The 26,360-nt window shown below is 47.4% G+C and overlaps 1 protein-coding gene across 1 annotated transcript; it reads right to left on the bottom strand.

Annotated features, from left to right (window-relative positions):
* Positions 1 to 5,608: 5,608 nt before the first annotated feature.
* Positions 5,609 to 24,789, bottom strand: GGA1 (golgi associated, gamma adaptin ear containing, ARF binding protein 1). Its single transcript, XM_028746188.2, has 17 exons — positions 24,299 to 24,789; positions 22,441 to 22,525; positions 20,042 to 20,117; positions 17,450 to 17,548; positions 16,796 to 16,919; positions 16,204 to 16,304; positions 15,610 to 15,690; positions 14,829 to 14,966; positions 13,332 to 13,413; positions 12,859 to 12,966; positions 12,455 to 12,613; positions 11,822 to 11,886; positions 10,586 to 10,764; positions 10,179 to 10,465; positions 8,679 to 8,848; positions 7,484 to 7,594; positions 5,609 to 7,237 (listed from the first exon to the last, which is right to left on the bottom strand). Exons 1-17 carry the CDS (start codon positions 24,339 to 24,341, stop codon positions 7,127 to 7,129), a joined length of 2,019 nt encoding a protein of 672 aa, XP_028602021.2. The 5' UTR covers positions 24,342 to 24,789; the 3' UTR covers positions 5,609 to 7,126.
* Between the last annotated feature and the right edge of the window lie 1,571 nt (positions 24,790 to 26,360).

The following is a 26,360-nucleotide window of genomic DNA, read 5'->3' on the forward strand; positions in this document are numbered from 1 at the left end:
GGTGAATTAAATCACTTTGCGGCTTCCTATTTTGCCTGTTTCATTCATACCCAACTTAAGCAGGGTGAGGAGGAATGGCCCAGCCCTGGGAAACCTCTGCGCATGTATGTAGGCAAAAAGCTCTTGAGAAGAACATTTTCACTACTAGATGGATTATTATTGTTCCAGCAGAAGGTACTTTATTTCTTTTTATTTCTTACATGTATATACAGTGGTACTTTGGTTTAAGAACAGCTTAGTTTATGAACAACTTGGATTAAGAACACTGCAAACCCGGAAGTAGGTGTTTTGGTTTGTGAACTTTGCCTTGGAAGAAGAACATGTTGAGTGTGTTCCATTTGTAAATTGAGTACCCCCGCTGCTATGGGAAAGCGTGCCTTGGTTTAAGAATGCTTTGGTTTAAGAACGGACTTCTGGAATGGATTAAGTTCGTAAACCAGGGTACCACTGTACCACGTTTCCCTCTAAGGAGCTTAAGACGGGATTAATTGTTCACCCGTCATGATATTATCCTCACAATCACCCTGTGAGGTAGGTTAGGCTGAGAGAAGTGGCTAGCCCAGCGCCACCCAGTGTGCTTCATGGCTGGGTTGGGATCCAAACCCTGGTTTCCGAGCTCCTAGTCCAACACTCCAACCAATACTCCACAGTGACTCTATTGACAATATGGGGATTGTGTCATGTTTCCAGGACTCCGAAAAGGTGACTGGCATCCAGCATTGAATGCCTATTATCACGTAGTGTGCACACACCTTTAAATGGTAATGTGCATTAGTTCAAAATGTGGGAAGCCGGCCCTGGTGCATTCAGGGACCATCTTGCTCCTTTTGCTGAGTGGAGTCCTGGGCATCTGTCCCAAAGTCCTGACATCACTGCCTCAAACAATTCCCACCCCCCCAAAAAAAATTATTGAACACCTATTGCTTTGTCCATCGAGGCAGTTGACATGATCGTTTGGGAGCTGGACCACAGCCATGTGGTGTGATGAGATCTGGAGCGATGATGCTGGGAGCAGTGCTCAACGAGGTGACATTAAGCCTTCCGAAATATGCAGTAACCTTCCTAGGCACACTCTGGATGGAAATGACTGTTGTGTTCTAAACCCCCAACACTCCCCCCCCCCCCCAAACTCTGTCAGCAATCTCTCAATTTGCAGCCGTTTGCAAGCCACTTGTTGCAGAGAAAGCCCAGGCAGGCAAAGAATTATGGGGGCAAAGTGCATGAAGTTACTGAGAAGTGGGAAAATTAAGGTGAGGAAGTGGTCAGAGTGCGCACATCGAGAGATAAAGTTCTATAATTGTAAATGAGAAAGGAAAGGAGGAAAGAACTGCCTCAGGCCGGCTACTAAAAAGGTTGCATTCTCCCGCCTGCTAAATTTATCTATTAGCTGGGCTAGGTTAGAACTGCTATCAGTGTTTTGTTTTCATCTTACACAAATTACTGGTACCCATCTGTTGAGCTAGGGCTATGCAGGCTTTGAGGTTACCTAGTTACCTTTATCAAGCACACATGAATGTGATGGCCTAAATTATTATTCAGTCATTATTATTATTATTAAGCTTTAAGGGCAAGGATCGAGAGCCTGTAGCCCTCCAGCACTCAGTTCCTGGGGCTTAGTCTTGATTCTCTCCAGTCAAATATATTTCCTGTAGCAATTCTACCACAAAGTATAAACAACTACTACTACTACTACTATGACCACTTCATTGCACATACTTTGGCAAAGCCCCTATGCTGCAGCTGAGCGCTCAAATTTTAGATTCATTGCAAGCGTGCATATAGAATGCAGCCTGCATCAGCTGATTTATCTGACACGGAGACAAGATGGAAAGTAGTGTCGCCTGTGATGTAAAGGGGCTGCTGAAGTTAAATTTATTACTCAACAGGCTGTAATGGACAGAACCTGGAGCCAATTTGCCTCCTGCTCCCCATGAACTGCAGCTGGGCTGTTCCAAAGTGCTTGCCCCCCTTCTTGGGCCTGGTGAGCATTAAATGTCCCCAAACCCTATAGTTATAATTTGTGGGTTGCCATTGGATTTTATTTTGATTTTAATGTGATTTTAATTTGCATTTTAATTGTTTGATTTTATGTTTTTAACGTTTTATACATCTTGATGTTAGCTGCCCTGAGCCTGGTCCTGGCCGGGGAGAGCGGGGTATAAATTTTATTATTATCATCATCAATCATCATAACCATCTCAGGTACCCTCCCCAGTTAGGACTTCTCAGGGGCATCAATACCAAACATAATTAAAAAAGGATCTGCTTTTCCTAGTGTGCTTCTCTTCAGGTGCTACTGCAGACAAGAGAGATAATAGAATCATAGAGTTGGAATAGACCACAAGGGCCATCGAGTCCAACCCCCTGCCAAGCAGGAAACACCATCAGAGCACTCCTGACATATGGTTGTCAAGCCTCTGCTTAAAGACCTCCAAAGAAGGAGACTCCACCACACTCCTTGGCAGCAAATTCCACTGTCGAACAGCTCTTACTGTCAGGAAGTTCTTCCTAATGTTTAGGTGGAATCTTCTTTCTTGTAGTTTGGATCCATTGCTCCGTGTCCGCTTCTCTGGAGCAGCAGAAAACAACCTTTCTCCCTCCTCTATGTGACATCCTTTTATATATTTGAACATGGCTATCATATCACCCCTTAACCTCCTCTTCTCCAGGCTAAACATGCCCAGCTCCCTTAGCCGTTCCTCATAAGGCATCGTTTCCAGGCCTTTGACCATTTTGGTTGCCCTCCTCTGGACACGTTCCAGTTTGTCAGTGTCCTTCTTGAACTGTGGTGCCCAGATCATAGAATTATCGAATTGGAAGGGACCCTGAGTGTCATCTAGTCCAACCCCCCCGTCATGCAGGAATCTCAATTAAAGCATCCATGACAGATGGGCATCCAGTGGGATGAGGAGGGAAGATGCCATTTAGATGCCACTTTGGGGTTCCATGGGGAGGATCAAGCTTCGCCTACTCAGGAGAGACCAGGCCACTAGGACAGAAATGGGATCTAAGCCCCAACAAAATAAACAAGCACAGAATTTATTGTTGCGGGACTGTGCCTACCATCTCAGAAGCTGCAATGCAGATAGAAGAATTGCCTATATGTTACGTCTATCAGAGAGGAAGCTGGAAACAACCTTCCTGATTCTTATCTGGACATATCAGTGCTCAGTGACTTATCCTCAAAATGCCACTGCTGTAGTCCATCACACCACAATTCCTCATCATTTAGAGAAGCCACGCAAGTCATTTCATTAGGCTCCTTTGGGAGGAAGGTTGGGATGCAAGTTGAAATAATAATAAACCTTGCAAAAAATGAATGACCATAATAAATTACTACTACTACAAAAATGCAAATGATGATTAATTTCCAGCTTCCTTTTTTTGTAACTCAACCTGTTTCTACTAAGATATGTGTGGGAAGTCTACCTTACTGCAGAGGATTCAAGCTGTCAATAGTAGTGCCATTTTGCTTAGAGGGCCGTTGCAAGGAATGGAACGCAAGATTTGTGCTCTCTGGAGACTGTATCAGATTTTGGACTCTTTTTTAAAGAGTTTGCAAGACAAGATCTTCAAGACAGCTCCTAAGCTGGAGATGGGAGCAGTATTATGTTCCCAAACAAGACATCCAGCTGCACGCTGTTAAGTAGCTACCTTCTGGCCTCCACAACCACTGCGACACACAGCAGCAATTATTGCTGCAGAGGCCTCTGCAAAAGGAGTGGGAAGTGGGGAAGAAGAGGAAGTGTGAGCTCTTCGCATGCACACAGCAGACCCAGCCACAAACGACAAGCCCACAAGTTTGAGCTGAGACCAAGCTTGCCGGCAGGAGGAGGAAGAGGTGACATTTTCCAGAGTTAATGCCTTGGTTAGCTTTGGTAGCAATTCCACGCCTCCACAAATGCAGAAATAGTCTGACTCTTGAGGAGATTATCGCACCATCGCAACCCTAACAAAAACAAGGAGCCAACGGTGGTTGCCATATTCGTATCTTAATGTCACATGGCTGTTCCGGGCACTGAAACAGGAATTGAGATAGAGGAACAGAAGCTGGGATGACTGGAAATGGTTGCTGGGGCTCAGAGTCCTCTAATAAGATAAATGGCCCCTCTAATCCAGTCTTCTGACCTCACAGTGGCCAATTAGATGCTTGGAGAATGCCAGCAGCAGCACTCCATCCACCTGGGATTGTCAGCAACTGGCATTCAGAATCATAGAACTTCAGCGTTGGAAGGGACCACAAGGACCATCTAGTCCAACCCCCTGCAATGCAGGTATGTGGGACTCAAACCCACAACCCTGAGATCAAGAGTCCCATGCTCTACCAACAGCACCTCCAATATGGTAAGTGGAATACAGCCATCATGGCTGGTTGCCATCAATAACCTGATCCTCCATGGATTTGTCTAATCCTCTTTCAAAGACATCCCAGTTGGTGACCATCACTACCTTTTGTGGGAGCGAATGCCGTAGTTTAACTATGTGTTGCATTTCCCCCCGTCTTCAATCTTTCAGCAACATTCAGCTTCATTGGATGTCCCCGCATTCAAGAGTTATGAGAAAAACTTCTTACCCACTTCCCCACACTTTGCATAGTCTTATACACCTCTATCATGTCCTCTTGCCTTTTTTTCTAACCTAAGAAGGCCTAAAGATCATCTCTTTTCCTATAGGAGAGTTGTTTCAGCCCCTCAAGTGACTTCAGTTGCCCTTAAATTTTGAACCTTCCCAGCTCTACAAGGATCCTTTTTAAGGCGAGGCAACCAGAATGTAGATTTCTACAATAACATTATTAGCAGGGGCTTTTTTTTGGCAAATGGTTCAACATTTACATCCTGCACCAGGTCTTGGGTGCCCCTTAAGTTAAGGGTTGCATCCCCTCTAGTCAGTTTCATGACCAAATGTTCCAGGGCACAGTCATTGCAGGCATCTAAAACTTCTACCTCTTTGTCCTGACCGGAACATATGCAATTATCCAGTCTAAACAATTAAAACACCTGAAGTCACTGATTATTGCAGCACTTTCTCGACTGCAAAACGTAACAGAAAAAGTGGTCTCATTTTCCATTTCTGAGATGAACAGGGTTAATATGGGGGGGGGGTGTTGTGCAATTTTTACTTCCAACAACTTCCGGAGTATTTCTTGAAATCGACCATTTACAGGTGTGGAACTACAGACTGAGCTGTGCGTATTCCGTGCTTACACACCCAAGTCTTGAATTGGGAACTGGGCGTGCATTATAGTATCTTGAGAATTTCGACTTTTTTAAAAAGCAATTTCCTAGCCCTCAAGACAAAACATTTAGAATTAGGCAGACAGTGCTGCCAAAGCAGAGTAAAACTGCAGTGCCCTTACAACTAGGAGGGGTAGAGTAAAACAAATGAAAAACAAGCGTATTTGCATAATATAGAGCACAGAATTCAGCTTTTCTCAAAATAGCATTTTGATGGGTTGTTTTTTAAAGCACAGAGTACACACAGTAGTGACCGTGCCTAAGGTAGTGAGGATCAAGACAGGGTAAGTGGAGTAAAGACAGAGGCCTGCAAGTTGGAGATAGGCAGAGCATGGGATCCTGGTGCCCTTCCAATCAAGTCCTGACTGATGCGCTTCAGGAAAGAAATTGTTTTATTTCCCATTAATACAGCAGATTTCACACAGAGTCTATTTTAAAGTCCTTTTCCATAGGCAGAATTTTCACCAAAAATATATATACAAGCCTGTTTCAAGAACCAAACCAAACCGAATCTAGAAAGGGGTCAAAGAGAACCCTGAAAGAGAGACCAGAAAGTAAAAGTATCCAGTCACAGCAGAACCCCACTTCAGAAAGGCTTTCCTACCAAAAGTAGACAATTGTTGTCAGAAACAGGGGTGTAAGCCCCCTGGGCAAAACATCGTTCTTCACAGCCCCACCCACTGCTCTCAACCGTAAAGCTCAAGTCCACCTCCCGGGGAGCAGCCTGTTCAGTAACTTGCTGAGGCTTCACTCCCACCCAGGCCTGAGGAGAACTCAAGTCAGTCAGAGTGGGCGCTTCCTAGTCCAAATCCTGTGAGCACACCAGTTGGTGGGCGGGAGAAGAGGGGCAGCTTCAGCTGGCAAAGGTCTGTGGGGAACCAGACATTGTTATGGCAACTCTTTCCTCCTCAGCGCCCTCCTCCCGAGTACCAGGCCTGTGCCATATTTAGCTGTGAAATGCAGGAGCTCCACAGTGCCACACAGGCAATATAGTGGGCTCCTATATAGGCAGCCTCTTGGTATTGTCAGCTTCCTCTCCCAGAAAGGAGAGGAGAGTGTGGACTACGACCCCTCCCTTGCAGCTGCACAACAGGCCGCAACTACCAACCCTTTGAACGTAAGGCATAATAGACGAGGCACGCTACCCGCTTCCCTCCTCGCCCATCCCATTAGCTGATTCAGACTCGGCTCACTGGTGGCTCATTCAGCATGGGGAGCGTTAGCCCACGGCCATGATCCAGCCCAGGGTGAAGGAAAAGCCTCGTGAGCAAAACAGACCCAAACACCCTCCTGTTGTGTCAAGGCTGTTTTGCCAGCGGAGTCGTGAACAGGCGCCAACAACTAGGCCTCCGGTGGCAGAACGGCGGTGCCTTTTGCCCCATCTGAGACCCCAGCCCAGCTTCGTGTTGCAACACAGGGAAGCAGAGCGAGGGGCATCCCTCCCAAGTATCAAGCTTGTGTGTGGACAGGGTGGAGTGTGAAAAGAGCTGAAGGTTGGGAAGGGGGGGTCAGGTCCAACATAACCTTAAGCAGGAAAGAGGAGGAGAAACGGTTCCAGGAGTCTCTCCCCGGACTTCTCGGAGCTGATCGTGACCGCCCTCTTCCGGGGGGGGGGGGGGGGGAGCAAGAGCCGGGAGAGCAAGGTGAGAGGAGGGGGCTCAGAAACCAAGTTAGAAGAACGGAGAACAACTCACTCAACCAGCCCTGCCCCCGCCAACCCCAGCAGGCCTCCCCTCGGCCCACTGTCCTCCACACACAGCCTACGGCCAGCTGCCAGCCATTCCAGTCTGAGAGCTTGGTCTGAGGGCCAGCCAGCTCTGGGAAAGCTCTTGTCCGAGAGGCGGCAGGATCCTTTGAAGCCAGACGCAGTGCGGCGGCAGAGGCGGCAGCAACTAAAGGTCGCCCCATGACTCTGGAGGGGGAAACTGGTCCACGTCACCCATTTCATTGTAGGTTCGGTCGGCCATGGTGAAGGTCAGCTTGTATCGTAGTCTTACTTTCTCCTGGGCAGAGGGAAAGATGAGCAACAGGTGAGGTTTCCCTTCTTAGGGGGTGGCTCTTGCGCTCAGGGGGTTTCCTACAGGCATCTGGGGAAAAGGTGGCGGACTCGAAGCGCAACTGCCCTGATCCCGCAGGGCTCTTAGTAAAGGAGGGAGGGGGAAGAAATAATGCTGGCAGGGCATTAGCAGTTTGACGCTGATAGGACAAGAAATGCCACCCACCCTACCCCTTTGCTGAGGTGCCATTACCTTCTGTGGGTTAGCAAGCAGGAGGACCTGGGTGATTGCAGTGGGGGGCACAATAGGGTTGAATGCCGGGAGCTCTGTCCCCGAGGGTGGCTGCAGCTTCACTTTCATCACCTACAGAAACAAAAGTGCATTAGGAGGATTCAGTGACTGTCCTGAAGCTGTTAAAGAGCACAAACTGGAGAATCTCATAAACCTGCTTCTAAGCAGCCAAGGTGGAAATATCACCTGGTTCGTCTTCCACGCTCCATCTCCATCTATGCTGCTGTGAAAACAGCTCCCCCTAGTGCCAGAACCTTGATTTAATGCAATAATCTGGGTGCTTTGGGCTCATGGTTTAAGAAACCTGGCTCTTTCTTTTTCACAGTGGACGGCAGGAAATGTAAACCGGACCAATACTTTTCCCGATCTTTGACTGTTTTAGGGGGCAGGGCCCTCACATTTGGTGTTCCAAATACAGCTAGTCTTTACAATACAAGTGCCAACATACAACTGAGTACATAGAATCGTAGAACTGTACAGTTGAATGGGACACAACCCCCTGCAATGCAAAGAATCTTTTTGCCCAGTGTGGGTCTCAGACCCACAACCCTTGAGATGATGCTGGACTACAAATTCCTGCCATCCGCATTCCTGACCACTGGCCATGCTGGCTGAGGATGATGGGAATTGAAGTCCAACACTGGTCCCACACCGCTGGCATGGGGATTGGCAGCAAATGACCGCTGGGCCAACATTTGAAATGGTCTTGTATAAAACCAGATCACTGGTAGACAAAGCCCATGGACATCTTTTTTCAACTGGCAGCAGGACTCCAAGGTCTCAGGCAGGATCTTCCCCATTTTAGCTCTAATATTTCAAGATCCTTTTAACAGGAGATGCCAGGGGAATGATCCTGAGACCTTCTGAAAATAAAGCATGGTATGTATGAAGAGGAATGTATGAAGATTGCACAGGTAGTGTTCATGGGGCCCCGGGAAGGGTTGCAGGCCTGATGTCTTCCTCTACCTTCTCAAAGCAGTGTGGAGTAGTGGTTAGTGTGTTGCACTAGAACCTGCTTATAATAAGTTACTTTTTAAAATTGCTTTTAGTTATATTTGTGGTTTTGGTTGCATCTGTTTTAATTCATGCTGTGAGTTGCTTTGGATCCTGCACCGAAAGGAAGTCAGGATATGAATGAAGTAAGTCAATAAAATACCTTGGGGACGGCAGACTGAAAGATGATGTTCCTAATGGGCAAGGGGGCTGTGCTGAGCATGGAGATGACCACTACTAGCACATCAGGCCGGTCAGGCAGAGAGTCCTTGGCAAAGTGGAAAAGGACACGGAATCCATGCTGGTCATACACTGTCACCGGCAGGATGTTGCCTGGAGCAAAGAAATACCAGGAGAACCACAAAACAGAAGAGAGAGGATTGGTTCATTCCGCAGAGGCAAACAATTCACTCGCTGGCTAAATGCAATTACACACTGGGCATTAGAACATTTGAATCATAGAACTGTAGAGTTGGAAGGGACCCCGAAGGTCTTCTAATCCATCCCCCTGCAATGCAGGAATTCTGCCCCCAGTTGTCCCTGGGCGGGCTCAAGCCACCAACCTTCTGGTTAGCTGCCAGGCGCACTGACCCATTGTGCTGCCACAGGCGCCCTCTGGAGCCCTAACAAGGCTAAGAACAGCTTGTAACTCAATCTCCTTGTTTAATGCTGTTTAAGTTAATAGCACATCCTTTCTCAGATGCAGCAAAGGCTGGCAACAACAGGTTTGTAAAGAGGCAAAGACACATCAATTTCAATACTGGAAAGCAGATCGTAAGTCCTTCCCCACAATCTCCTCCCAGCCAGGGCCATCTTTACCCCGGGGTGCAAGGGGTGCAGGGCGCCCAGGTGCCGAATTCTGGGGGGCACCAGGTGCCCGCCACTGGAGCCGCCTAAGCCCTTAACTATTTACCTGTTATGAAATAATAAATAATTTTGAGCAAGCTAGAAAAACGAAATACATATATACCTAGGTATTACCGAAATGTATACCTACCATGTCACTAAAGGACTTTCGGCTTTGTGCGCTCATTTACTAAAGACACGTTGCACTAGCTGCGGTGCCTATCATTCACAACAGCGGTGCTTGTCAGACTCAATGATGGCGCTTGTCATTCACAACAGTGCCGTGCATGCGAAATGAACTCTTACATCAAAATATTATGTTCCGTATTGTATTGAGCTGCTGTGCAGCGGCACCTTTGACACGACTGATGTTTCGCTAAACTAAATTTGGGGGTGCTGGGCGGATCTTTGCACCCCGACGGCACATGTGCTAAAGACGGCCCTGCTCTCAGCTAACACTTAGCCTCTAAAAGTCGGGGCAAGTGAACATACTTCGCAACAGGTGCAGAAGGCCTTCTTGGGCTGAGACTTATTTACAAGAAGGGTTTCAACACATGGCTGCCTCCTGTATATGTGCTCTTTCCTACCAGTCCACCAGAGAGCTGAAAAGAACTAGGAGAGCCACCACCCTGAATCCTGGAGTTCAACACCTTGCTGGGAGGTAAGATTCATCAACCCACCCTGGCGAAGATCAAGCCCCTTCCACCCATCTGAGAGAAAAGGTGCTTGCAGAATGAATAGCCCCAAGTATCTCAAGCAGCTGAGCCAAGCCACATGTCCCAAGGTAAGGCCACCCTCCACCTCTGCCCAGACTCACTTGGTTTGATGGATTCCAGAGGCACCGTGACATTTGTCAGTGAGATTTCCAGGGGGGATGTGGAAGCAGGGAGACCCGCTGTGGGGAGCGTGGCTCCAGAAGGTGTTGGGGGCCCCCGAGGGACTGCGGCAGGTGCTGGCTGCTCGGAGGACAGGGGCAAGGGGGCAGGAGGGTTTGAAGAGAGGCTCGGGAAGAGAGGCAGGGCGCTGCTGGTGCTCACAGCTGGGCTGGAAGTGCTCTTGTTTTGGAGGTCGCGCAGTGTCAACCGTGGCGGGGGCTGCTTCTCCCTGCAAAGTGGACAAGAGAGACACAAGCTGTTGAGAGGAGGAGCAGAAAGGCGGGCTTCCACTTCAGCCAGAAGCTGCTCTCCCTCCTCGCAGCCGGCCCTTCCCCACCTTGCTTCCTACCATCTGACTTGCAGAGACTCCGGGGGAAGAGACTGTTGCATCAAAGTCTTGCCCAGCAGATCCAGGTCATCCATGCCACTGGCGGCGGCAGGAGGTGTCGTAGCAGGCGGTCCAGCATCAGCTTTCCCCGCTAGGGTGGGTGGGACTGGGGGCGCGCCAAGTTCAGGGCTGTCGGAAGACTGCAGTGGAAAGAGAAGAACTAACAGCAATGCAACCAAGAACAAGCAAACTGAAGCAAAACCCCCTGGCAGGGAGATCAGCGATATTACCACCCAGTACAAAGAACACAGTTCAACACACGGCCTTCGACACACGATGACAGCTCTGGCAAACTACTATGATCCTGCCTCAGAACACAGCTGGAAGGACTGCAGTGGTTTGCAAGTTTGTACATTTCCACAGAGCAGACTTGCACAAGCCCCACACTGACAGCACCACTCAAGGAATGATGGGGATGATGGGAATGTTATTACTACAAGGTTTGGCGCTGAGGCATGGAGCTAAAAAGGGGGTCCCATACATACCAACAATGCAGCAGTCAGAGATTAATGTGCACTCTCAAGCAATAGAGGGAAATGCCTGTTCACCCACAAAAATAAGAGGCAACTCTCCATTTGCTGGAGACTTAGCCTTCATATGATACAGGGAAGCTGCAGCCTCGAGCTACTTCCATCCTTTTCTCTCCACTCCCAAGAAAGCAGGACTTCCCTTTTCACTCACAAAGACCACTGGGAGCAGGGAGATTGGTTTTCATGTGCAATGGAGCTTTGTTCTAGTCCGACTGAAAGTTCTCCCCATTCCCAGTTGAAGAGCCAACATCCTGAAGTGGTAGTAGATGATGAGAACTACCTCAGAATTTACAGCATTTCCTTCATACGTTACTTCTACATAGAAACCACATGCACACACAGATTGCCATATTCAATGATTGTATGTATGTATGCATGTTTCCCCACCACCAGCTCTTGTACACATGCCGTGGGAATATAGTCAATTTCAGTTCGTCAGAATATGCACTCCGAGCAAAAATACAAGCATACAGTCTTCAGTTGTGACCATCCACGTGCAGGTTTCGTAGGACAAATTCAATGTAGAAAATGAATAGTTTGGCCTTACAGCTGACCTTCTTTCCTCCTTGAAAAACCGGCAGCATTAGCTGCAGTTCTTCCCCCATCCCAAAAGGGTTCTGAACTCTCTCAACAAGAAATTAATGTTTCCTAAAAACCAAGCCCTTACCTGAAAATTGTTCCAGCCACTGTTATCTGTACCCTGGGCTGAGGGCGTTGCTGGATCATTAAGCCCTAGAGAGGAGAAGAAAAAGATAAAGGAGATCCCATGATGCCAGAATGGAGAATCCAAAGAGTGTAGGACCAGGCAGAGGTTTGTAAACTGTATCTTGCCTTTGGAACACCCTTCCAGGGAAGGCCACCTCTCATCTTCCTTAATGGCCTTCTGCAAACTGGCAGAGCCTTCCTTGGGCTCTGAGTTGCTCTCTTACAGAATGGTGGTGGTGGTGGGTGTGTTTTTAAAGATTACTGTTGTATTCTGTTATTTCCTGCTCCTGTTTCACTGTTACCCCGCAATAGCTGTTTTAGATTGTTAATATGTGGTTTTTGTCCTTGTCTTTAAAGGTGTTGAGCTCTATGGAGGGCAGAAGGGGTAGTGTTTTAAATAAATATGTACAGCAGAGAAACTGGAGAAGGAAGTCCTCCCCTACTCCCACCAGGTTTGGTGGAGAAACTAACCAGTTTCCCCCTTACATTTCATTATCACAAACATCTTCCTGTTTTGCCCAGCCCCATTCTGCATATTCCTTGAATGCCAGACACTTTCCATTTCCCAGTGGCTTCAGAGTTTCCCTGGACTCACCTAATGACATGAGCTCGTCATCCAGCAGAGAGACGGAGCTGGTCTGCTCTGGCACAGAAGTTGCTGAGCCACCACTTGAGAAGCTTGGTAAGGCTGGGTAGGAGGGGCTCGTGGTTGGCATGTCGAGTCCGGATAGATCCAGAAGTGCTGAAGTGCTGCCTATGAGAAGAGGCAAGCAAGTCAATTATGCTAGTTAGATGCTTGTTCCACAATCCCCCATTTCCTATATTTTCTGCTCAACTGACCCAAGACATTGCCAAGAAATTCCTCCTTCCACTTCCTTAATTGCAAGTTTGGATGCCCAACCAATTTCACTCGGCAATATTTCGTGGTCAGGGTCTTGCTTTGGAAAGGACAAAGCAAAACCTTCCCTTTAGGGCAGTCCGTTCCTCGGGCTTCCTTACCTGGGAGACAACCAGCTGCAGTCTCACCATTGATCTCCTCTCCTTTCACAAGCTGCTTGTACAGGTTGATCACTTGCGTCAGGTTGTCATTGGCTTGCAAAATTTCCGCTGCAACAGGAGAACAAAAATGATGATCACAGGGTGCCCCAGCACTCCATTATTCAACAAGAATGTTGAATCCTAAAACTTGATTTCCCGCAACCAGAATGTACCGCACCGCTAAAAGCATGTAGATGGCTACTGAGAGTTAGATTGCCATCCTGGTGGGTCTACTGATGCAATTAAAGTACAGTCCTAGCTGAAACGGTCTCAGTTATCCAGTTCTGAAATTTGGAATATTTTCTCAAGGACCTCCATCCAAGTAGCCTGTCCTGAACAGCTCAGCATGAGGTGGAAGTAGGGAAGCTGGGGGGTGGGAATGGGTAAGAATAGGAAGGCCCTTGTCACCACCTAAGGTGGCAGACTGCACTTACCTAGTGCCTCATCGTTGTCCTCTGTATCACTAGCAAGCCGAAAAAGCATGGGCCTCATGCGCTCACAACGCTGGTACAGCTCCTGCAATGGGGAAAGAGTTGGTTTCATAATATGCTCTCTTGGGGTTATATACAGCAGGGATGGGAAACTGCAGCAGAGGTCGCAATTTGGCTCACAAGGTCGTTCCCCCCCCCCAAGTCTCACACACCTGCCCACACCTGATATCACAGGCGATGTCACGTGTGGGTCAGGTAGAGAAATGGCACAAGGAACACCTGGGAACCTTAAAAAAATGCTTCTAGCTGCTCCTTGACAAAGGAGACTTGCTGGCAATCACCGGACTGGCCCCAGACAACAAGCCTGGCTGAGATCAACAGTTAGAGCAAAATCCAAAGCAGGGCTTGCTTTCAGTGCAAATATTCCTTTGCACTGCCAACCTGAATTCAAGCAAGCAATGCAAAGGATCCTCTCCAGCATGTGGATCTCAATCCATGCCCACAAAGGAAATCTGTTACATTGGATCACCTGATGTCATTGTGACGCCAGGATTGACAGGTCCTGCCCACCTGTCAAAATGGCCTGCAAGGGTGGGGGATGGTCAGGATCTAATAATAATAATAATAATAATAATAAATTTTATTTATATCCCGCCCTCCCCAGCCGAAGCCGGGCTCAGGGCGGCTAACAACACTAAAACAGTACAACATTATAAATACATTCTAAAAATTAATTAAAATACAAATTGATGGCAACCATAGACTAAAGCTTTGTAGAGATTGCCAAAGGAGGGAGTCAGGCTGCGCCCTGACCAAAGGCCTGGTGGAACAGCTCTGTCTTACAGGCCCTGCGAAAAGATGTCAAGTCCTGCAGGGCCCTTGTCTCTTGCGACAGGGCATTCCACCAGGTTGGGGCCGCAGCCGAAAAAGCTCTGGCTCTAGTTGAGGCCAGCCTAACCTCTCTGTGGCCTGGGACCTTCAAGATGTTTTTATTTGAAGACCGTAAGTTCCTCTGTGGGGCATACCAGGAGAGGCGGTCCCGTAGGTACGAGGGTCCTAGGCCTCCAGCTGGAAACTGCTCCCCACTCCTGATATATAGTCTAAAAACACAATTGTTTTTTATTTGGGGAGGTTTCTGAAATTTCTGTAATGATATTTACGGTTTGATTGGATTTGAAATCATCATTAACTTCACCAAGACCAGCCAAAGGAACTACAGTTGTACCTTGGATCCTGAACACCTAGCGAGTCAAACTTTTTGGCTCCCAAACACTACAAACCCAGGTGGTGTTCCAGTTTGTGAACGTTCTTTGGAACCCAAACGTCTGACACAACTTCCATGGCTTCCGATTGGCTGCAGGAGCTTCCTGCAGCCAACCAGAAGCCGCACCTTGGTTTCCGAACTTTTTGGAAGTTGAACGGACTTCCAGAACGGATTCCGTTTGACTTCCGAGGTACCACTGTAAAAAGCTCCCACAACTAGGACAGCTCTTTTCTTACTTTCATGAGGTCCTCGCTGCTCTCGGTCGTCTCCCCTTTGCTGTAGTTATTCACCATCTCGGTCAGGAGCTTCACATTGTTGTTCACCTCCTCAATGGCGTTCACCCTCTTGGAGATCTTCTCCATTCGCTTTTGGTCCTGGAAGAAGTGGAAGGGTGAGAGCAGCCTGGGTTTCTTCCTTATCCCTCTGGAAAACTCAGAATAAGTGGCCCACTTTCTGGAATGCCACCTGGAAGGGACTCCGATTTGGACAGTGCATTTGAGACCCTCCCATTTTACACTGCATGCTGGGAGAATACCACAACACCCTGGACACTGGGGGACATTACCCAGCTGCATTATAGAGAACTGTTACAGCTCCTTTTACAACAGCAAACTGTACTTCTGAATCTCAAAATCTCTTTCCCCCTCCACCCCTCAGCGCAACAGCAAAGGACAACCTAGGAACAGGCAAAAACACCCCACCCATTTTCTTGCTCTGCTCCAGCCATGTATTTTACTGTTCCTCCCCTCAACCCAATGTTGACGGAGGGACAAGAGTAGAGCTATGAAGGGCCCTCCCATTTCCCCACCAGACACCTACACATCTCCAGGCAAGAATGGAATCCGGGTTCGAATCCCTGCACAGATATGCAACTCACTACCTGAACTACGTCACAGGGTTGCCGTGGGGATACGACTCTGCTCTAAGATCCCTTGGAAAAGAGCAGAATGGCACACAAACGGCACAAACCTGGTTGACAGCTGGAGGTGGAAAGAGTTCTCAGTGGGGAAAGCTTACCTCCTGAACCATCTCTTTGATAAGTTTGTTGGCAGCCCGGAGGTCCTCAGGGTGGGAGCTTTTGAGCAGGCGAGCCAGCATCTGCAAAGGCACATAGATCAGAGGAAAGCAGGCCTGAGGGGCAAACAGGCTGCTCTGGGAGCATTTCTGTACCCCTGCCTTACAGCTTGTAACCACTTAGCCCAACAACTATATAGTGGGACCTGCCAGAACCCTAAGGATCCCCTTGTTTGGCAGTTCCAGGCAGGCAGCAAAAACAAGAGGTCTCTTGAACCCACCACACATGGTTGGTAGCTTACATTTAGCTTGGTAGCCTGCTATAACATTCCAGTCTCTTAGCAACAAAATAGGAAATTAAGATGTTTAAAGGGAATACAGGGGGAAATTCCACCATTTTTGCGGGAGACTTTTGCCTGTTACTGCAGGGGAAACAAACTGCAGCAGGTAAGAAATTCAGAAAATTTAAAGGGGCTGATAGAGGCTCCTTCTGCACCTGGAAGTATTTCCCCCAGTTAACCTTGAGAAAGCGGAAAACTCTATCTTGGATGAACAAGAAAAATGAGAAAAGTTTAAAGTCATCTATTTAGTGCTTACTTTGGACTTCTCTTCATCATCAAAGATGACATTCTTTGGCCTGGGAGGAGGCAGCGGGAAGGGGGCATCGTCCGGCAACTTGGGGTCACATTTTACAATCCCTGCAAGCAAACAGCAGTTTTTACCAACTTAAAGGTCTCTGCATTTCTCATGGTTTTTGTTATGGAATAACGACAGGGGAATGTTCAGTTCTTAATACTATCCTTCCAGTGCTGCTGATGTGCAGTTCATGATTTTTGTAAAAATGCCAAAACGTTGACCAATATGGTATAGTAGTTAGAGAGGGTAGGACTAGCCCCTGAGAGACCAGGGTTCAAACTCCTAATCAGTCATAAAGCTCACTAGGTGACGTTGGGCAAGTCACAATTTCTCAACCTAACCTACTTCACAGGGCTGCTGTGAAGGTGACATTTGGGGGGGGGGGGAGAGAACCAGGTATACCACCTTGAGTTCCCTGGAGGCAAAGTTGGGAAATAAAATGTAAAAAACAAATAAATAAAGCTTGACAAGCTACATTCTTCTGCATCAGAACACATAGCTGGGGGGCGGCGGCAAAGCCATGGATTCTCTGGGCTCAGAAAGGGTCTCTCACCTTGTTTTTTCAGCATCTGATAGGCCTCTGTAATCTTCACTTCATGGGGCAGACCCAATGTCCAACTATACAACAGCTCCAAGATCTTGGATTTCACTTTCTCTGGGGTCCGGCTTCCTAGATACTGAGGGAAACAATCACACACCCACATCAAACATGGCGGGACTTAGAGGAGGAATTTATATTGGGAGAAAGGCTTGCACCGTGGTCCCAGGGAGCTTCGTAACAAGCTCAAGGTGACGTTTCGTGTACTTGGCTGGAGTGGAAAGTGAGGATTTACCCCTTTGCTGTATTTTCAAAGTTAAGGAGTCCAGACCAAACCATCTGTAGCTGCTGGCAGAATGGAATCCTATCTCTACTTCAGCATTCCCACAAAGGGAGAAGGGGGATTCAAAAGCCAACCTGAGGCTTTCTGTAAGCATGAGTGAGGACACAAATCAAAGGAACAAATAAAAGACATATTCTGTCAAGCAGCTCTGGATTTCCCACGCTATTGCCATAAAGCCAACGTATATCCCTAAATTGCCTTCTACTGCTCTGGAATCGAAGGCTGCTGAAAAGTCTGCATGGCGTAAAACAGCTCCTTCTTTGCTGTTTCAATGAAGCATATGTCGCCACCCCTCTTGTTCCTGCCACACCACTGACGAGACTCACCTTGGGCGACACCACCTTGATGAGCTCGTTAAGGAAGCGGAACTTGCCTACTTCGTCATGGAAGCGTTTGCCACAGCTTTTCATACAGGCCTCCAGCACCTGTGCATGGGCAAGACAGCAGGGAGTGAGCACGGATATCCAACCCCCAGGAGGCCCTAATCCCATTCCCTGCTTCAGGGTGCAACAGAACAGAGGGATGGGAAGCTATTTAGAACAGGGCACAAACAGCACCCTATGAAGTATATGTACCAGAAGACATCACACGTTTCTCCCCATTTTTTAAAAAATGTACTACCGTGTTTATCATTTTGTCCTCCAGGTGCCCATACTCACAGCAGTGAACCTCATCATTGTGCTTTACATTGATGTTTGGCTGAATCCAGCCAGTAAATCTACTCCAGCTATTAATAGGGTCCCTTGGAGACCTATTTTAAGCTCCCACGTGGCTCCCTGCACAAGTTACCTTCCCTATCTCACAGGGCTGGAAATAATCAAAGGGAATCACATCGGAACTCAATGCAGAATTGGACACCACTTCCTGACACCTCTGGGGTACACCTCTGAGTAGGGGCTGAATCTCCTTATCCCAGGCATAGGGAACCTACGGCCCTCCAGGTGTTTGTTCCCATCATCCTTGACCACTGTTCACGCATAATGACATAACCAGTCAATGACATGTGTTGATCAATGTTTGCTGTTCCCAGAGACTCAAAAGATCTTGCCCTCCTCCTCTGCTGTGTGCACAGGTGAGTAGAATTCATTAGACACACTGAATGCTGCAAGAGTATCCTTATTAGGCACCTGATCCCATATTTCACATGTTAATAGTCAGATGAGAATTTACTCTTTCCCAAGCTCTTATGTGCCAACTGCATTTACTCTTGTTAGAATCCGAAAGCTTCTATCACATCAGCAGAAGGCACCCTGGTCAGAGTCCCCTCAATTCATGATGCAAGATGAATGTAAGGAGTGGGGCCGGAAGAAATAACAGGGAATTTCCAGTTGTGACTATAAATTTCATTTTAAATAGAACACCATTTGAGGCATTTTTATTCAGATGTTTTTAAATTGATAGTTTATGAATTTCTTTTTAATGTGATATTTCTAAATACCCTAATTTTTGTTTGGCAATTTATTTAGCATTTCCGCTCATTTAATTATAAGCACTTTTATTGTTCCTAACCATCTAAAGCAACTGTTTTGTGTGGATGGGGAACAAATCCCATATGCCATAACCGTAATGCACAATTGCCACAGGCAAGGCAAGTTCCTAGTCGTCATAGCTGTAAAGAAGCATTCAACAAGAGAAATGCAGTTTCTCAAAGGAGCTCAGATATTTTGAAAGAAAATAATCCCATGACTTCAAGGAGCTGGCTCATGACTCTGAAGAGGTGGTATGAAGAGGAGCAGGACTAGAATAATTGGACTTGTGAAAAAGTACTTGTCTCACTCGCCATCATGCCAGAATTACTCACTGAAGATAAAATTCAAAAGATGGGATGGTTTGTGAGACATCACAGAAGTGGAGAAAAAATATATATTGGCTATGATTCACTTTTTCATCATGCAACTATTTACATAAGACAACTGTTTACATCTCAATAACTACGACTTAAAACAACTCTTCTACAATGCTTCAATGTGTGTCCAAGAAAAGTACCATTACTAGCCCAGTGTATGCACTGTTTTCAATTTATTTACTTCTTAAATAGTCCAAGAGCCACTGTCAAGAAAATATCAGTTCAAAAAATTGAGATTGAAGTCAGGTTTCATGGTGTAAAATAATGGAAGAGAATACTGAAGTCATGGATGAAAAGACCTTCATTAGGGTGGAAAACATAACTGGCTAGAATGCTTCCTAAATAATATGTAAGGGTGGTGGGATCCTCTTCCACTTTATATAGGACAGCACGGGCTTTATGAGCACGTGGGAAGTGCTGTGTATGAAAGACTGTGATAGAAGAGCCAAGACAAAAAACGTGTGGCATAAGCAAATGATTTTTTATTCACGATCTACGTTTGTCCATCTAAGGATCAGAAATTAGCCTAGGAAATCTATTTGTTCTTAATCTCTTTGGAGGCAGTAGTGGGAGGACTGGGAAAACTCTCACTGCAATGTGAGAGCTGGTTCACTTGTTTCACTTATCTGATTTTTCATTTTCATTGAGATGTACATAATCATCAGGTCCATTCAAGCCCCAATTCTATACTGATCCTGTGTCTATCTGACCTGCTGCTATACAATGGGGGGACTCATCAACCCTCCTGAGCCAACTGCCTCAGCCTTCGACTAGATTCATGTTAAGCTTTGATCAACCCCTGCCCAAGGCCGCATCCAAAACGTAAAGTTATGACACCCCAGACTGAGATATTCACACGGAAACTTCACCTCCCTCCCTCCAGCCTTTAGTCCAGGTGTGGGGAACCTTTGGCCCTCCAGCTGCAGCTGAACTAAAACTCCACAACATCCCTGACCATTGGCCATTCTTGCTGGGGCTGACTGGAGTTGTGGTTCATCAACATCGGGAGGGCCAACCGTTCCACACACCTGCTTTAGTTAAAACTGGCAGGAAATGGTTCACAACCTCTTACCGTAAGAGCCTGAATGGCTTCCCATTCTTGTGGAGACTGGATCTTGTGGGCTAGAAGTCGAGTGGCAAGCGGTGGGCTGAATGATAAGACACAGGAATGGTTACTGAAGGACTTGCTGCTGTGATAAAGATCTTGCTGTGAAAACACTTGGGACAAATGGTCTGGCTTAAACTCCTGTGTGTGCTGCAGTTTGTAGGACCTGTTGGATGCCTTCTTTTACTCCCGTGTTCATTTTATTTCACAGTCCAATTAGCTCCAGCAACCTCAGCACACTTTTGATGCAGTTTGGTTTACAGCACTCTCCAGCTACAGCAGAATTGGGCTTGCAGCCAAGACACCCAGCCACTGTCTCCGCCTGTCCCTCCTAGCTCAGCTGATCCCATTAGCAGTTGTTGTTAGGCAGCCCCCAGAGGCCAGGCAGCAGCAGCATCTGAAGCAATTGAGGTTGCCTAGGTTTCTGAAATGGAATTGCCCCTGACAGATCAGTGGTTCTGGCATTTTATTGAAAGGCTTTATGTAATTTACTGTGGTTTCCCAGACCATAATTTCAAGGTCTTAGGTTTGGATGATATGTAGCAGCAGTAATTTGAAATACATTAGAAGTAATTTGAAATAGTAGTCATTTGGGCAGATTATAGGTCAAATTTGTTTTCTGTTGCTCCAGAGTAGGTGTAGCCAACATGGTGCCCTCTAAGTGATGCTGGACTACAAATCTCATCATCCCTTTCCATGCTGGCTGGGGTCTGAATAGTCTGTCCCATGATGAATTAATAATCCTAATTCAAGACCTTAGTCAAAGACTCCAGTAACCCAAAATGGACACACTGTGAAACCTGACTCACTACTGACAGAGAGGTGTGCCATGTTCCCATTTCCTTATACAGTGGTGCCTCGCAAGACGAAATTAATTCGTTCCGCAAGTTTTGTCATCTTGCGATTTTTCCGTCTTGCGAAGCACGGTTTCCCATAGGAATGCATTGAAAATCAATTAATGCGTTCCTATGGAAACCGACTTCAGACCAGGTCCGGGGACAGTCTGTCCCCCGACCTCTTCTGAAGGCTGGGGGGGGGGGGGAACCAAGGGCTTTTCTTCCCACCCCCAGCATTTTAAAAAACCCCGGGACAGCGGGGGACTTCTCCGCTGTCCGGGGCGATCTTAAAATACTGGCGGGCGGGAGCGAAGCCTCCGCTGTCGCCCGCCAGCATTTTAAAAAACCCCGGGACAGCGGGGGACTTCTCCGCTGTCCGGGGTGATCTTAAAATGCTGGCGGGCGGGAGCGAAGCCTCCGCTGCCGCCCGCCAGCATTTTAAAAAGCCCCGGGACAGCGGGGGACTTCTCCGCTGTCCCGGGGCGATTTAAAAGCCCCCGGGAAGGCAGGCAGGGGGGACAAAGACTTTTGCCCCCCGCCGGCCTTCAGAAGAGGTCCAGGACCTCTTCTGAAGGCGGGCGGGGGGCGAAAGTCTTTGCTCCCCCCTGCCTGCCTTCCCGGGAGAGCGGAGAAAGGCAGCGCGTTTCTCCGCTGTCCCGGACGGCTTTTGAAGGCTTCCCTGCTATCCCGGACTGCTTTTAAAATGCTGGCGGTGGGGAGCAAAGCCTTTCGCCCCCCGCCGGCCTTCCTGGACCTCTTCTGAAGGCCGGAGGGGGGGAAAGGCTTTGCTCCCCACCGCCAGCATTTAAAAGAGGTCCCCGGAGATTTCCCTATGGGCTTTCTTCTTGCGAAGCAAGCCCATAGGGAAATTCGTCTTGCGAAGCGCCTCCAAAATGGAAAACCCTTTCGTCTTGCGGGTTTTCCGTCTTGCGAGGCATTCGTCTTGCGAGGTACCACTGTACACTATCTGTTTATTATAGCCCACCCACACAGCACAGCAATTCTTTTTTGCAATCTGCTAAATCCCTATAGCATTTAAACAGGTTTACCCCACACAATGCATTTATCTAACTCAGCATTCACACTGTGCCATCAAACCTTTTCAGATCTGATTTTGCGCATACCCATCCAATAAACCATGTCTTCTTTAACTAATTCCTTTTTCTATTCATCATTCCATCATCCCCCAACTCCTGACTACTTCACAAAGAAGTAGGTTCCCATTTTTAATATCTAACCCCCCCCCCCGCCAAATGTTATCCCAATGAGAGGAAACACAGTTTCATGTAAAATAAGAAAATGAACCAAAGTCTTAGGACATCAAGGTACAAATGATGGGGGGATGACAAAACCAGAAGAGCAGAAACAACAGGGTGCTGGTGCAGCCATATGCTTCTTCTGAATGCTTTTCTAGAAGCCCCTCATTTAACCAGTTATTTGGAGTGACTCAGGCTACTTCTTGCCTGACATCCACAGACAAAACAGTTAATGTATCTATAATTTGTAGGGCAACAGATTAGGTATACTAACCCCTCTAGTTCCTTATTGAGCTGGTCACAGAAAGCATTAATGCTGTCCCATTCCAGGTCCTTGTTCAGAGGGTTGGTAGCTCTATCTGAATTGATAAAGAAAAGAAAAACTTCTGTCAAGAGCAGATCTTACCTGCAAGGGGAACAACAGTTTCCCAGAGTGGTTTTCCAACGGTATCCCACATAAAGGGAAGTTTTAAAAAATGACAGTTTCCTGTAAGGGTGCCACGACATACAGTGGGAATTAGGCAACTGAAAGAGGTCATAACTCAGGAAAGGAGCACATGTCTTGCACGCAAAAGGTCCCAGGTTCAATCCTTAGCACCACTGCTTGAAAAGCTCTTTCAAAGCAGGATTAGAAAAGATCTGCGAGTGCCATCCACAGTATGACTCAATATAGATAGCTTCATATAATCATGAATGAGATCTGGGACTGGAGCATAGAGTGGTTCAGTCCAGCTCCTCAACTCTTGGGAAGATGACATACCCACATTTTCACCAGCTTACATTATTAAGCATCATGTAAAAAAAATGAAGTGAAATGAAGCTGCATTAAGGACCAGATGCTCACCATAGCCAAAATAACTACACTGTGTTTTGTTTGTTTGTTTGTTATTTTGCTTTCATCTTGGTATACCTAATCAACAATCTTGTGCCAGAAGAAGAACAACATGCCTTTTTATAATGATCTACCAACTGCAGGCTGGGTTAATCCTAAAGCATTAATCAAGCCGCTTTGGAGAACAGAATGACACAATGATCTCAGTATGGATAGATAATAAAAGGGGCAGAAAGAAGCTCTAGAAAAGAAATACAGCTTAAAGACCAACAACCATATTGTGACAGAAGTTTTCACAGACCAGAACTCACTCTCATGTGAAATGGATGTAGACCTTCAAAGTGGATGGCCCCCAAATGAAACCTGTCCACTTCATTTTGGGGTCGATTGTTAGCCCAAGCTAATGTCTCTTTCCCTGTCAATTCAAGTGCAAATTATGGGTGATATCCAGTGGCGTAGCGTGGGTTGTCAGCACCCGGGGCAAGGCAAGTAATTTGCGCCCCTAACCCGTGGATTTGCGCCCCCTAACCCGTGGATTTGCGCCCCCTAACCTGTGGATTTGCCCTAACCCCAGATGTTGCGCCCGGTGCGGCCGGCCCCCCCTGCACCCCCCACGCTACGCTACTGGTGATATCCAATGTTACACTCAAGTGCAGAACCAGGGAAATCAACGGACTTAACTTTCAGGTATGACTTCATTGGGTATTGCCCATTGCCTATGTCTCTGAATGTATTTTAAGCACCCCTTGCTACTTTACGACCAGAGCTGACAAGAGTGTGGTAGGAGAGGCGTCTCTTCCCCTCTCTTTCAGTGGCTGCGTACATTTGAAAGTTATGTTTTTATGATGCCTTTTTTTTTTTTTTGCACTGGATCAGATCGTTATTAGGTGTGCGATTTTTGTTGTGTGTGTAAACCGCCTTGGGTATGGTAATGTAAAAAGGCGGTTTACCAATTAGAAATGAAATGGGAAAAATAATCCTTCTAGGTGTGATTGACTGCAGAGCAAGCCTACTGAATCCAACAACACTTTACTTGGGGGTACGTATTCCTGGGTCACGCCTGCACATTCGCACGTTACGAACTGCGTGGGTCGGAGCAGGGGAGTAAAGCATCCCGGCGATTCGCGAGGAAACAAAAGCGAGAAGGGTGGCGTCTGAGCTACCTGGACCAGAGCTTCCGAGCTCCGTTCCCCGGTGAGCGTTAGGCCCAGGGCAACGATTCCCCTCAGGACCAGCACCTGAGGCTCCGGGTGGGGTTAGAAATCGCCGAGGGGGCCCTCCCCCCCCCCCCCGCACTCACTGATCCTCGACTCCAACGTCTCCGCCTCCATGCCAGGCTCCATCTGCTCCCGGCCTTCCCTCGCCGCCGCGGCCTCCCGGCTAAAGACGCGACGTCCCTGCCGCCCTCCCGCTCCGGCGGCGCGGAGCCATAGAGAAGGAACTGCTCCAGAGAACAGTCTAGACTAGAGAGTGGGCCGTTCTTGGAACTATAGACAGCCGCGGAAGTGAGTGCTAGAGCGCCCCCGGGGAGCGGGGTTTAAAAAAAAGAACCAAAGAAAAACCAACAACCCCGTCCGCCGCTTCCTCCTCCGAGTCACTGAGGTTGACAGGCTGGGCCTAGAACGTCCCCGAGGGCGGAAGTTGAAATGGGCACCGAGCGCGGTTGATATCCGTATGACGAGTTTACGAGTAGCGTAAACTTCCTGGGACGCGGCGGAAACCGGAAGCCTGGCATAAGGGCCGGGATAGTCCTAGACTAGAGAAAGGAAAACACAGTGGTTTTCAAGTCCTACATGGGAGGTTGCTTTTTCATCTCTATGGTACAACGCGGAAGCCGCTGACGGGATATCATAGAAGAATCACGCCTGGGCCTAGAACGTCTCAAGCTACGCGCCTATGATTTGCCACCGCTTGTGTCAAGGTGGTTGGTGGTCTTTGATTGGAGCGCGAAGGCTTCCGCGAGAGAGACGGGAAGGGCGGGGCGGGGGAGACGTAGGGAATGACTTCCGCTCTGAGTCCCGTGTCCTTGTTTGAAAATTTACGGAGAGGAAAGGGCGCATAGCTGCCATAGGGCGTTGCTATCGCGGAGGCGGGGTTATGGGTGGCGCGGTTTGATTGGTCGACGGCGTGAAAGGGCGTGGCTAAGGGAGAGAGCCTGTGGAAGCCGTTCTGTAACGTCTGAAGGCGCTCTCCGTGTTGGGCCGTCACCTTTGCACATTCATGGCAAAAATGCGCCAGGCCAGTAAAGCAAAACAAAGGCCTCTTTTAAGGGACCTGCCAATATTCGCAAAGTGGCACTGGAGGCACAAGTGTCAGCCTCAGCGTCCAGGGTGAATCGGTTGATTCGGCGCCAGGAAAAAACACATTGTTTCTATATTTGTATTTCTTTATTATTATTATTTTATACAAGCAAACAAGTTAAATTTAGAGGCAGTCTCACAATTCGCCTGGAGTGATGAGAAGGGCTGCCATACGTCTTGATTTTTGAGGACACGACTTGGAATTCGCGTCCGAAAAAGCCTCAGCAAAGCTAAACAACTTTCGGGTGTCCTGGTTTTTACTTTTTGAAATATGGCAAGCCTAGTGATGAGGCCCATTGAATACAATGGACACGCTTTTTTAATGCATTTTTAGTTGGCTGTTCAACTAATAGAGGGCTTCCAATATGATTTTTTTAGCTATGTATAAAAATTTAAAATTAAACAGTGAAATGCCACTTAAAGGAGCATTGTAGCACTATGATGCCTTTTGATTTATTTACAAGAGGGGACTTTCCATTCACTGACATTTTTTGCAAGGTAATTAAAGGTGTTAAGCAGAAAGGCCTTTCCCTCTATTTAAAGATTGGCATGATGTGTTAGCTCTATATGACTTTAATTTATTTATCCCATTCTCTCTCCCCCCCCCCCAACCTACAGTTGTCAGTAATAAGACAGGAAAAAAGAAAACAGACATATTTGTTTGAAACAGAATACTTTACCACAAATGGTTATATTTCGAGGAAAGAATTTGCTGGTCCCATGTCCCTCTCCTGCAGTTTGATGAAATGACTCCTGTAGATGAGAAATGAAGGAGAGGCCTGGCAGCCCCATTTCTCTCCTTCTTTAAAGCCTAATAGAATGACTATTGAGCTGCCAGCTTAGGGAGGAACCCAGTGGAAGTGGTACTCCGTTCATAACTGATGGAGACACCCTGCTGGCCCATATCTGACTAGATATGTATAGGATTACACATGGGGTTGTTAAGCAGTATCTTAAAGTCCTTGGAAGATTAGCTTGAAAAGATAATATTCTTTAAAATCATTGCATGTCAGCTTTTTGAGTTACACACCATTCTTATTCTCCATTTCATACATTTTTATC

This window comes from Podarcis muralis, chromosome 10 (assembly GCF_964188315.1).
Source record: "Podarcis muralis chromosome 10, rPodMur119.hap1.1, whole genome shotgun sequence".
NCBI lineage: Eukaryota > Metazoa > Chordata > Lepidosauria > Squamata > Lacertidae > Podarcis > Podarcis muralis.

What these genes read in the sequence shown, in the direction of transcription:
- GGA1 (XM_028746188.2), bottom strand. Translation starts at nt 24,341, where the DNA reads ATGGAGCCTGGCATGGAGGCGGAGACGTTGGAGTCGAGGATCA. An exon ending in ATGATGAAGAGAAGTCCAAA is followed by an intron (nt 15,691 to 16,203) that starts GTAAGCACTAAA and finishes GTGCCTTTGCAG; the next exon opens with ATGCTGGCTCGCCTGCTCAA. An exon ending in GAGTCTCTGCAAGTCAGATG is followed by an intron (nt 10,466 to 10,585) that starts GTAGGAAGCAAG and finishes TCCACTTTGCAG; the next exon opens with GGAGAAGCAGCCCCCGCCAC.